Below are 13,348 nucleotides of genomic sequence, written 5' to 3'. Positions count from 1 at the left end.
TTGTAGTATTAAATCTTCACAACTAAAGGTTGCCACTTAAAAGTCATCTCAGATTGCATTAACAAACTAAAGCACATAAAAGACAAAACAAAATGTATGTTAAGTGTGTTAGTCAGCTCAGGCTGCTATAACAAAATACCATAGACTGGGTGGCTTAAACAACAGAAATTTAGTTCTCAATTCTTCTAGAGGCTGAATATAGTCCAAGACCAACATGCTGGCCAATTCAAATATTAGGAAGGACTTTCTGGCTTGTAGATGGCTGCCTTCTCCCTATGTCATCATATGGCCTTCCCTTGGGGCTCTTGTACAGAGAGAGATCTTTCTCTTCCTCTTACAAGGCCATCAATCCTCTTGGGTTAGGACCCCACCCTAATGACCTCTCTGAACTAAAATTACCTCCTCAAAGCCTATCTCCAAATACCATCACATTGGGAGTCAGAGTTCCAACATATGAATTTGGGTGGCGACACAATTCAGTCTATAGTATTAAGCAAAGATACATAAAGTAGAACAAAATAATCCATTTGGGGAAGGAGGAAAATAAAAGATTGAAACAAGTTCACTGCCAATCAACAAGACTGTCTTTTCTGGACAGAGACTGAAAAAAGCAGGGTCCAGCTAAGGAAGAGAGAAACCCAAAACAGAAATTTGTGCAAAATAGGAAAACATCCTTTGGCAATATTTGAATATATGATCAAATGGTTTTTAGATGGGAGCTTGAAAATGTAGAAAGTGATACATATATTTTCAAAACCTTTTTAAGAGTACTTTGCGGGGGAGGGGGAAATCTGAAGACCACTGAACTAAAGGAACTACATAGCATCTGATTTTAAGCTTAGTATAGGGGGAGGAGGGAGGGAAGGATCAGTTTCTGAAGACCTTGAGTAATTCCATAATAATCCTCATAAAGGTTGGTGGGCATTTTGATTTAGATTTACACCCAAATTGGCTCTCTAATGTAGCAGTAGCATCAACATCGTTTATATCTTATATACCTGCCATTTGAAATTATATGATTCTGGATAAAATATTAATTTGGAGAGAGTTGCATTATTGTAAACATTGTACATGACATGAAGACTTAACAATATTATTTTATTGTAATATTTGAATCTTATGTAATTTAATCTACATCGTTGACAACACTATTTTACCTTAACTCACACATGTAGTTAGTTGTAGACATGATTTCCTCTTTATGAATTGGGAAGTGAAGAGATCATTAAACAAGGGTAAATTACTTCTTAATCTCGTCCAGGTAAGGTAGATCCTCTCAAAAATGGTGACGCTCAAATTTGAGCAGGTTTGTCAAATTTCAGACTCTCCCTGTCTCTAAAGTGTCTCTGGAGGAAAAAAGATCAAGATTTTTCCATATTGTTTTATGACATTAATTTGGGTATGAAGAGTAGCAATTTACTTAATTTTCTTAATGTACATATATTTATATATTTTTTTAAGATGTGCTCATTCCGGAGGGGAGCATCGTCTAGAAACTTCTTCTGCTAAAAAATTAACAGATATAGGAATTAGAAGAATCTTCTCTTCAGATCATGACATTTTCCGGGAAAGTGTAAGGAAGTTTTTTCAAGAAGAAGTGGTTCCTCATCACACAGAGTAAGTGGCACATTTTTCTTTAAACTAATGCACCCTAGGAGTAAAATAAGAACTATTTCATAGAATGCTGTGTGTTGTTCTATAAAAAAAATATTGTGCTTAGGGCTTTATAAACCTTTTTTTACTGTTTTCAGTATAGTGCTGTAAGATTACAGGATTTTTAAGCTAGTTCAAAGCTTTGTCAATGAAATTTAAAATATACAATTCTAAAATAAGAAGGGTTGTTGGTCAAAAGGTATGAATTTCTAGGTATAAAATAAATCATGGGGATGTGATGTACAGTGTGGTGACTATAGTTAATACTACTGTAGTGCATATTTGAAAATTGACCTTAAAAGTCCTCATCACAAGAAAAAAAATTGTAACTATGTATGGGGACAAATGTAAACTGAACTTATTGTGGTGATCATTTTGCAATATATACAATGAATTATGTTGTACACCTGAAGCTAATATAATGTTATATGTCAATTATATCTCAGTTTTTTTAAATGTGAAAATCTCAAATCAATCTAAGACTAATATTTTGGGAAACCGGTGAAGTGACAATAAAATATTAGTCCATTCCATAGTCTTTCTTTTTCTGCTTCATGAATGAATTAAAATGCGTAAAAGCTCAAAGGCCAGCATAATGCAAATCTTAGTAGCCAACAGGCTACCTCAAAATATTTTTATTACTGGATGGGTAACCTCATTGACCAAAAGTTGTCATTTCTATTAAAATAGGATTTTGCTGTGTTTACAAAATTTACTCAATGCCAATACTTTCTTACAATTAGAGTGGTTTTTTAAAATTATTTAGAAATAGCCTCTATTAAGTTTTTGGTAAGACTGACCAAAACTAACTAAACTCTGGTGCCACACATAACTAGTCTTTGGGCGCTCTCCCTCCTGGGAGCAGGTGCTCTCCCCCTCCCTCACTTTCCCCTCTCCCCCGACACCCCAGGCACTTTACTGTTAGCTTCCTCACTCCAAACTTTAAGGGTCCTTCCTTTCCCTCCATAACTTGTTTCCTAAGCCCATTTCATCTAGGAATTACTTTTTCTACCTCTGTAATTTACCAAGTAAATGTTCTCTTAAAACTTTCTAATGCCACTGCTGTCCTAAAGAGCTTAGCGAGTATTGACTGAGCATGATGATGATGATGCAGTATTTTTAAGATGTGGTGGCACTGGCAGTACAGTCAGATATCCAGGACCTAACATTGTCCTTGGCGGTTTGCCACAGGCCCCTTTCACCAGGGCCTCTTCCCAAAGAACAAATATTTACCTGCAGTTAGGCATTTAAATGTAAATATTCCAATCTCAATGATATCTGAAAGAGCTAGAGTTTTCACTCTTTAAATCATAAAGTAGTTATTCTCCGAAGTTTAAATTGATGCTTCAAACGTTTGTAAAGGTAAAAATAAGCTAATTAAATGTTTAAAGACAAAAGAAATGTAGTATACTTCTCTCTAAGACAGTTTTTTGTTCCTCTTTTTACTCTTTTAAATATCGTTCCAGAAAATGGTTGGTGAGAACTTACAGTAAAAATGATAGAAGTTGACAAGTTGGAGTTGGTAGTAAAAATATTTAGGCAGTATACAAAACACTCCAAAAAAACACATGATAATCAACTCTTTCCTTGAAAGTTTCTTGATGTATCTGATCTGTATTTACCTTTAATTAGTATCTTTAAATAGGCCATATCTTACTAACTATACCTAACTACCACTTTTTTTAAAAAAATCTCAGTTCTTTAACTACCTCCAGCTGGCCATATCTTTCCTCATCATGCCATTCTCATTTTTTTAAATTGATTTCAGAGAAGGGAGAGAGAGAAACATCAATGATGAGAGAGAATCATTGATCAGCTGCCTCCAGCATGCCCCCTACTGAGGATGGAGCCTGCAACCTGGGCATGTGTCCTTGATCAGAACTGAACCTAGGGCCCTTCAGTCCACAGGCCGATGCTCTATCCACTGAGCCAAACAAGCTAGGACCCATTCCCATTTTTGAAAAAGAAAATCAGAGGTTGCACAATCTTAGGCAAACCTTTAACCCTTTCAGAAGTTCATTTGACAGAGCTATGCTGCAAGGTGCTTCTCTCCTCTGCTTTCCTACTTAAACTGTCAGTCCTTATATGTGCTTATCCCATGATTCAGCACTTTAAGGAAATATGCAGGAGGCAGTTGCCTTTACAGGGCAGGTTGGGCAAATTCCATGCTTATTTACACAACCACCTAAGGGTACCAGCTGAGAGAGACCACACCCATGACTATCCCTGGGTGCAATTTGCAGGCCCAATAAGTAGTAGGTGTTAGGACTATAGGGCAATATAATCCTTAATGGCCATTTGTAAACGTTCCACCAAAGGCCAGGAAAAGCTTGCTGGACACCAGGAGTCAGACCATATAAGGAATTGAAAGTGTCCTAAAGACACCGGATCTCACACCTGCATTCCATCCGCATTCCCAGCCCACCACCTCAGCCCCCAGACCCACTGACAACAGTTTCCCAGTGACTGCACATAGGATGAAACTCCAGCTCCTGGTACTGCCATCATCGACCCAATGTCCCTGGGCTCCGTGTTGTGCAGCCCTTCCCTTTGGATATCCTTTCCCGCATCCCCTTCCCTTAAATAAATTCAATTTTTCTCTATCCACCATCTGAGATGGCTATTTAGCCTGCCTGCGTACCACCATATTAACCTTTCAGTAAGGAGAGGGAGCAGGTGAAAAAAAGTGGCAAAAATGAAGAAGTAAAGAAGAGAACAAGGAGGAGGAGAAATAATAAACAAGTCAGATGCAAATAGAAGGGTATGGATGACGCCAACAAAATTACCTTAAATTAAAAGAGCATTTCTGCACAAAATTGTTCATGAATTTCAGTGGTCACTTTTTAAAATCATATGGGAAAAAAAGCTTTTCTGATTTTCAAACGTTTCTTATTTGCAGATGGGAGAAAGCTGGAGAAGTGAGCAGGGAGCTTTGGGAAAAAGCCGGAAAACAAGGACTGCTCGGGGTCAACATAGCGGAGCGGCATGGCGGCATTGGTGGGGACTTGTACTCCGCAGCTGTGGTCTGGGAGGAGCAGTAAGTACGGGGACCCTTGAAGTTACGTCTTGTTTGTAAGCACATTGCGCACTTTTCTGAAATGATAAAGAATGCGTTCTAATCTTTTTCTGAGATTGAAAATTCAATGTAAAATGTGAAGGTCTATACTGCCCACGTACCCTTGCACAGTTTTTAAATGGGGGAAGGTAGGACAATTTGCTTTTATGTTCTTTAAATGGGTGCTGTTGAAAATTAAAGAGAGAGTTTCATTTCTAATTGACCCATTTGGTTATTTTTATCTCTTTTAAAAGATATTTGAAAGAGAATAGAAGAGTGGGAAAATATTTCCATCAAATATACTAAAAGTTTACAATACAAGTATTTTTGGTTGATAAATGGGCAAAAGATTTAAACCAACAATTCAGCAAAAAAGAAATGCAAATAGGTTTTTTTTCTTAGGTGAAAAAAAAGCTCAAGGACCGGTAGGAAGATGGTGGCATAGGTAAACAAATACCTGTACTCGCTGCCTCCCACAACCACATCAAAATTACAACTAAAATATAGAACAACTATCATCCAGAACTGCTGAAAAGCTGGCTGAATGGAAGTAAAGAAGTAAAGCACTAGACAAGTAAAGAAGAAAGCACACTGAAACTGGTAGGAGGTGCGGAGACCAGAGAGGGCTGCTCCAGCACCCACATGAGCTACTTTATTAATTGGGAGGGAGATCCTCTCTGCGGAGGCCGCCCAGGGAAGCAAGGGGTTCCAAACCCACACCCGAACCCCAGCCCAGGGTCCCAGAGCTGGGAAAAGAAGTCCCTATGGGCTGTAAAAACCAGTGAAGATTGGGGCTCAGTGAAACAGAGGCTGCTGGAGACTCAGCTATTCCTCTTAAAAGGCCGGCACCACGAACTGAACTTACAAGATCCTGCTTCCTCTGAGGCTCTGGGGAACACAGACACATATGAAGAGGGACTGGATTGTCTGGCATCGGGGCAGGAACTCGGGGGTGGCTTTCTCCCAGATGGAGGTGCTCGCAGGGATCATTGTTCCTGTGCTGGGAACTCCCCGATGGCAGGGATGACTGGCAGCCATTTCTGTTTGCTCTGCCTCAGTGATTCCCTAAGACCCCCACCTCATCCATTTTACAACCACACCCAAGCTGTGTGCAGCAGCTGTTGCATATGAATGGCCTGTCCTTGCTCAGGCTAAAATCTCAAGCAAGCTGCAGCTGGGTCAGGGAGCCACAAACCTATCAATAAAAGGCCCAAGACCTGGCACCAGCACCAGCCTGCCTTGCTTCACAGCTGGGCCTCATCTGGGCACTTCTAAACCTGATACAAAGAGGAGGAATCTGCAGATCTCTCTGTAGCTCCTGCTGGGTGGCTCCAGGCAGTGGCTGACTTTGTACCTCCCTGGAGATACAAGAGCTAGTGTACCCAGTGGTCAGTGTCAGACCATATCAGATTACAACTCTACACATCCATAAGCAACACACTCAAGGGGCAGACTCAATGAGCACCAAAACCCCACTGAAGCAAGTCCTGCTCCATAGGGGTGTCTCCTGCACAGCAGCTCTCCCACTGTAGTAGCAGCTGGTCTTTACAGCCAGTTGGCCTGGAGGTCAATTCCTCCCAGGGACACCCACAGCAATCGGCCCTATACAAGGCCTATACCTACTATACCTACTATATATACCTACTATATATATATATACCTACTATATATACTATACTGAGCCACTGGGCCCTATAGAACACCTACTACACAAGGCCACTCTACCAACTCAAGGAGACATAACAGCTCTACCCAATACATTGAAACAAACACAGGGAAGCAGCCAAAATGCAGAGACAAAGAAACATGTCACAAATAAAACAAATGGAAGAAAGCAAACTACTGGATACAAAGTTGAAAAACATGGTTATTCAAGAATCTTCTAGAAACCTTCAAAAAAATGGAAAAGGACCAGTCAGAAATTAAGTATACACTGATTGGAATAAAGAATAATATGTAGGGATTCAGCAGTAGGGTAGAGGGTTCTGAGAATCAAATCAATGATTTGAAATATGAGGAAGCAAAAAAACACCCAACCAGAAGAGCAAAAAGAATAAAAAAAATATGAAGATAGTGTAAGGAGCCTCTGGGACAATTTCAAGCGTACCAATATCCATATTATGGGGGTGCCAGAAGAAGAGAGAGAGCAAGATATTGAAAACCTATTTGAAGAAATAATGACAGAAAACTTCCCCTACCTGGTGAAAGAAATAGACTTACAAGTCCAGGAAGCACAGAGAGTCCCAAACAAGAGGAATCCCAAGAGAACCACACCAAGACACATCATAATTAAAATGCCAAGGGCTAAAGACAAAGAATCTTAAAAGCAGTAAGAGAAAAGCAGTTAATTATCTACATGGGAATGACCATACCACTGTCAGCTGATTTCTCAATAGAAATCAGCCCAGAAGGTAGTGGCAAGAAATATTCAAAGTGATGAATAGCAAGGACCTACAACCAAGATTATCCTACCCAGCAAAGCTATCATTTAGAATCGAAAGTCAGATAAAGAGCTTCACAGACAAGAAAAAGCTAAAGGAGTTCATCACCACCAAACCAGTATTATATGAAATGTTGAAGGGCATTCTTTAGGAAGAGGAAGAGGAAGAAGAAGAAAAAGAAAAAGATTAAAAATATGAACAACAAAATGGCAACAAATATATACCTATCAACAATTGAATCTAAAAATCAAAATAAACGAATAAAAAATTTAATGAACAGAATAAATTGGTGAATAAAATAGAATCAGAGGCATGGAAATGGAACAGACTGATGGTTCTCAGAGAGAAGGGGCTGGGGATGGGAAGAGATTAAACAACGATCTTATATGCATATATATGCATATATATGTATATGCGTTACCTCTGGACACAGACAATAGGGTGGTGAAGGCCTGGGGTAGGGCGAGAAGCAGATGGAGGGGGGCAATGGGGAAAAAAAGAGGTATATCTGTAATAGCCTCAACAATAAAGATTTTAAAAAACACATAAAGACATTATAAGGAAAATAACAAAACAAAACAAAAAAGTTCATCCTTACTACCATCAAATGTAAATTAAATTAACTGGGAGTATCTACAAAAGTTAGTAAAAACAAAAAATTGTAATACCCAATGCTAACAAAGTTGCAGTGAAAGTAGAACACTCATATACTCTTGGTGGCATTATAAAGTAGAACAATATATGTTTGGCGGATTAAAAATATGGATACATATAAAAAATGAAAACATTTATGCTCTTTGATCTAGGATGCCACTATGGGGAATTTAACTTAAGGAAATAATGTAATGGAAAAATATATCAGATATGTAGAGAAATAATTAATCATGTTTGATCATAATCCCCAAATTTGGAAGCACTCTAAATGTCTGGCAGTGAAAGAATAAAAAAGGTAAATTGTAGTACATAAACAATTTGTAATATTTTGTAGCTATTGAAGATTATTATTACAACTATATAAAAAAATGAGATTTTTTTCCTATAATTTAAAAAGACAGCTAAGTGCAAAATTCATGCCATGACTGTAGCTATATTAGAATCTATTGTTATGATAAAGGTAATTTGACAAAATGAAAATAGTTGCTGTGTTAGAGAATACAGTTGTAAGTGATTAATATTTTTAATGTTTTATCTTTTAATTCACTAAATGTGTTCATTGAGCTTCATTAAAGTACTTTTATTATGTTAGAACCAGAAATGAAAAGAATAGTAAAAACTAAGAAAACCTTCAGGAACTTTATTGGTTTGGGAGGAGACGGCGTATTATAAAACTAAGCCCTTTAATATTATGTTGTTGTTTTACTTGAAAATCAAAGAAACTAAAAACAGAACAAAATAACTATTCTGTGCTTTAAATTCTCTTCTTTTTTTTTTTTAAGAGCATATTCGAATTGTACAGGCCCAGGTTTCAGTCTTCATTCAGATATCGTCATGCCCTATATTGCAAACTATGGCACAGAAGAACAGATTAAGAACTTCATTCCCCGGATGACTGCAGGGAAATGTATTGGTGCCATAGCAATGACAGAGCCTGGGGCTGGAAGGTAAATGATCAGTCAGTTGGTTTTGAAGTCTAGGAAGCAAAATATTTTCTACTTGCTTTATACAAAACTCTGAGCAATATGCTAGGAGGAATACAAAGATGAGCACAGTGTAATTCACACCTTCAAGTAACTTCAAACTCCAATAGGAAAATAAGGCCTTATACACACACTAGAGGCCCGGTGCACAAAAATTTGTGCACTCGGGGGTGTCCCTCAGCCCGACCTGTGCCCTCTCATAGTCTGGGACCCCTCAGGGGATGACCACCTGGTGGCTTAGGCCCGCTCCCTGGGAGATTGAGCCTAAGCTGGCAGTCAAACATCCCTCTGGCAGCCTGAGAACCCTCAGGGGATGTCCACTTGCCAGCGGGGAGCAGGCCTGAGCTGCGGTCGGACATCCTTAGTGCTGCTGAGGAGGCGGGAGAGGCTCCCACCACCACCGCAGTACTGGCAGCCGTCAGCCTGGCTGTGGCTGAGCAGAGCTCCCCGTGTGGGAGCGCACTGACCACCAGGGGGCAGCTCCTGCATTGAGCATCTGCCCCCTGGTGGTCAGTGTGTGTCATAGTGACCAGTCATTCCCAGTCGTTCTGCTGTTAGAGTCAATTTGCATATTACCCTTTTATTATATAGGAGTGCCTGGCCAGCCTGGGTGAGGGGCTGATGGCTGTTTGCAGGCTGGCCAAGCCCCCCAGGGGATCCTCACCCCATGAGGATGTGGCCATCCTGGGTGAGGGGCTTATGGCTGTTTGCAGGCTGGCCACAACCCCCAGCAACCCAAGCTCCCAGTGGAGGCTGGCTGGAAGCAGGTATATGGGATATATTTGTCTTCTATAATTGAAACTTTGTTGCCATGAGCGGAGGCCGCAGCCGGCTCAGGGCAGGCAGGAAGCTTGGCTTCCTCCATCGCCCAGGCAACCAAGCCTCCTGCTTGCTTCAGCTCTGTGGCTGCCGGCCGCCATCTTGGTTGGGTTAATTTGCATATAGTCGCTCTGATTGGCTGGTGAGCATGGCTTGGGGCATAGCAAAGGTATAGTCAATTAGCATCTTTGTCTTTTATTAGTGTAGATAGCTACAAAGCTGATTGTAATATCTGCTGTACTTGAGATCTTATTTACATAATGCAATGCAAATAAAATGGTAGGATGTGAGTTGAATTTGGGGCATAATGAATTTTAGAGGTAGTGGGAAATTTTCAGCAGGTTCTTAAAATACGGATTTGGAACTCTGGATACAGTCTGGAGTGGCAATAGGTTTTAAAAGCCATTCATAAAAATGAATACGTTTATTTACTCAGTCATTTGACAGTTACTTAGTAAGACCCCTTAGGGTGCCATGTGTATAGTGGTGAACAAAACAGATGCAGCCCATGTCCTTATTGAGGTAAAAAACAAATAAACAGATATATTCACAATTATAAATTGTGATAACTACTAAATACTGTGAGGAAAACAAGGTACTATGCTAGAGACTAATGGTGCATGTGTGCTTGGTAGGGAAGGGAAAAACAAACTTAGATATGAGAAGCACTTTTATTATGTTAGAGCCAGAAATGCTAGAGAAAGCCTACAGAAAGTCGTTATATTGCTCTAGTCAGTTGCTCAGTGGTTAGAGCATCTACCTACAGATTGAAGGGTCTCGAGTTTGATTTTGGTCAAGGGCACGTACCTTGGTTGCAGGCTCGGTCGGGGGACATACGGGAGGCAATCAATCTCTCTTGCATGCCTCTCCCCTTCCTTTCTATTCTCTCTAAAAAACTAATGGGAAAAAAAAATACCCTTGGGTGAGATTAACAGGGAAAAAAAAGTTGCTATATTTACACTGAGATCTGGTAAATGAAATATAACCAGTTATTCAAGAACGAGGAGAAAAAAGCTTCCACATGGTGGAAACAGATTTTAAGGAGTAAAACAGAAGGGTGGAAAGCTTGGATATTACGTTTGCCTAGAACCTGTAAAATAAATAAATAAATAAATGTGGCAACAGAGAGGATTGATTTTTAAGGAAATCTAGCCAAGTGTCCTGTCATGAGCACAAGAGGAAGTGAGTTTGAAAAGACAGTAGGATAGGAGTGAGGAGTTAGTAATGTCAAGGCCACAAGGAGGTTGAGAGCTGAGAAAAGGTCATGGGAAGCTACTTGTGATCTTTGGTTGTGATTTCAGTAGAGGAAGGGCAGAAGTTACTTTGGAAGGTATGATATGGGTATTGAGAAACAGGCAGAGAATAGAGACTAATCTTTTTCTGTTGGGCAGTAAAAGGAAGTGTAGAGAGGGGACAGTAGTTTGACAAGCCGGCATGGTAAGGGATATGTTTTATGTTAAAGAGAGCAGCGACATAGAGGCCAATGGGAAACAGGCAATGCAGAGGAAGAGCGTAAAGGTGTGGCAAAGCAGAATGGAACATCTAAGACTTGTTTCTGCCAAGCTCAGGCTGTAATATTTTAAATTTTCTCTTTTGATAATGCTGTTTATTTTTATTTATTTTTAATCCTCACCTGAAGATATGTTTTTATTGGTTTTTAGAGAGAGGAAGGGCGAGAGAGAAACATCGATGTGAAAAAGAAACATCGATCAGATCAGCTGCCTCCCATACGCGCTCTGACTCGGTGATAGAACCTACAACCTAAGTATGTGCCCTGACTGAGAATCAAACCCACAACCTTTTGGTGTATGGAATGACGCTCCAACAAATTGAGACACACAGCCAGGGCTATTTTTAAATGTCAATATTCGTAGTGTCACTTGGCAATATGCCTAAATTGTATTTATTTTTCTCAGATATAAATCTATAATTATAAGCCAATACTGATACTTAATTTTACCAAAATAAAAGGATTTTGACTATTCCTTTTGCCTGAAAATGTGACACACAGAAGTAGTAACTGAATCTTCTTCCTTTGCTTTTAAGATAATTCTCTAAGATAACTGGCTGACGGCCCAGTATTCTGATGCATCATACTTTCTATGTTCCAATTCCAACCTACCTCATGTTAGAGGCAACACAAAATGAGAGATCTTGATTTAGCTCCAACTGAACTCATACAAACAAAGGCTTGCTTGATTCTTGTTTATTTAGATTATCTGTCCTTATATGTGGTTATTAATTCTGAAGGAAAGTGAGAATAAGAATGTTGGCTCTCCGCTTCTGTCAGTGTAATCTCGCTCTGCGTCTCTCTCATTAGAACATTTGTGATTTCATTTAGTGCCCAGCTAGGTAATCCCCATCTCATGTTACATAACTGCAACACCCGTTTTCCATATAATGTAACACTTGCAGATTCCAGGGATTAGGACCTGCCCTCTTTGAGGTCATTAGTCATTATAGGATATTTGGAACTGGAAGCTACCTAAACATTCAACAAGAAGAGCTTGTTTTTTAAAAAAAACATTGTAAATCCATAGGATGAAATTCTATGCTGCTAATAAAATGTATCTTATAGAAAAACATTAGATATTATTAAGAGATCAAAGTCATATATATAGTTCCATTTTTATAAAAATGCATATATGTGTGTATCTGTTTCCCTGGAGAAATACTGAAAGAATATATTTTTTTAAATGTTCATTCCAGGAAGCAAAATTATTTATTAAATTAATTTCTCCTTTGTCTAGAATATTGTCTGTATTTTTTATGTATCAATCATGAATATTTGTTTATATTATTAAAAATATAAATTATTTTATATTTAGAAAAATAGTCTACTTTGAGAGGAGGCTTGTTAGGAGAAGTGGCATTTGAAACAATCTTTTAAATAGCTAAGCTTTTGATGAATAGAGGTAGGGAAAGGAAGCAAGGTGAATAGAGGCAAGCACAATATGGCAAACGATCTCAGGGATATGGTGGGCCTTGAAAAGTCACCTGAGGCCAATGTAGGGATCTAGAATGCTTATTGGGCCTTGTTGTGCTCTATAATATCTGGCTAGTTTATGTATTTTTAAATCACATATTTATTTGTATAAATGATTAAGCATATATCAGATATGATTTTAATGCATTTGTGTGAGCATTTTTCATACTAAAGAACAATTTTTATAATTGTGTAACCAGTTTGAATGATCATGTTATATTCATACTTACCTAACAACATTGGCATAATTCAATTTTTATTAGCTAATGAAATTTTATCATGTTTTTCCCCCCCAATTCCAGTGATTTGCAAGGAGTAAGAACACATGCTAAAAAGGATGGAAGTGACTGGATTCTTAATGGCAGCAAGGTGTGTATAGAGGGGCATTCATAGCCCTTCTCTCCCGAGTGATGCCATGGGTGACAGTGGCTCAAAGACTATTGATTATCGATTCTATCTAGGGAGGCTCACACAGGAACTGAGATTATTTGAGTTCACACAGGAATTGAGTTGTTGTGTTTTGGAAACAGAATTTTGCAACATTTATATTATATAAGATCTGTTCCATTTCTGTGTTTCATTTTGCACACCTCCTCACTCATATAGAAAATACTGTTTTTGATTCCAAACAACCCTCATCAAACCAGAAAAGGGGAAGGTAAGGCTCACATTGTTCAAATATGGGACTGACTATAGCAATGAATTTGATGTTGATGAGAAACTGGGGAAAACTCTTTCCTGTATTATCAGGAAGAGT

The 13,348-nt window shown here is 38.9% G+C and overlaps 1 protein-coding gene across 1 annotated transcript in view; it reads left to right on the top strand.

The window, feature by feature from the left end:
- Window positions 1–13,348, top strand: part of ACADL (acyl-CoA dehydrogenase long chain) — a 35,186-nt gene that overhangs the window by 2,474 nt on the left and 19,364 nt on the right. The window contains exons 2-5 of the mRNA XM_006082474.3: window positions 1,462–1,617; window positions 4,553–4,690; window positions 8,586–8,750; window positions 12,894–12,960. Coding sequence (XP_006082536.1) covers window positions 1,462–1,617; window positions 4,553–4,690; window positions 8,586–8,750; window positions 12,894–12,960 — 526 coding nt within the window. The remainder of the gene's footprint in view (window positions 1–1,461; window positions 1,618–4,552; window positions 4,691–8,585; window positions 8,751–12,893; window positions 12,961–13,348) is intronic.

Source organism: Myotis lucifugus, unplaced genomic scaffold (genome assembly GCF_000147115.1).
Source record: "Myotis lucifugus unplaced genomic scaffold, Myoluc2.0 scaffold_3, whole genome shotgun sequence".
In the NCBI taxonomy this organism is placed as follows: Eukaryota; Metazoa; Chordata; class Mammalia; order Chiroptera; family Vespertilionidae; genus Myotis; species Myotis lucifugus.
This window is presented reverse-complemented; position numbering and strand designations above follow the sequence as displayed.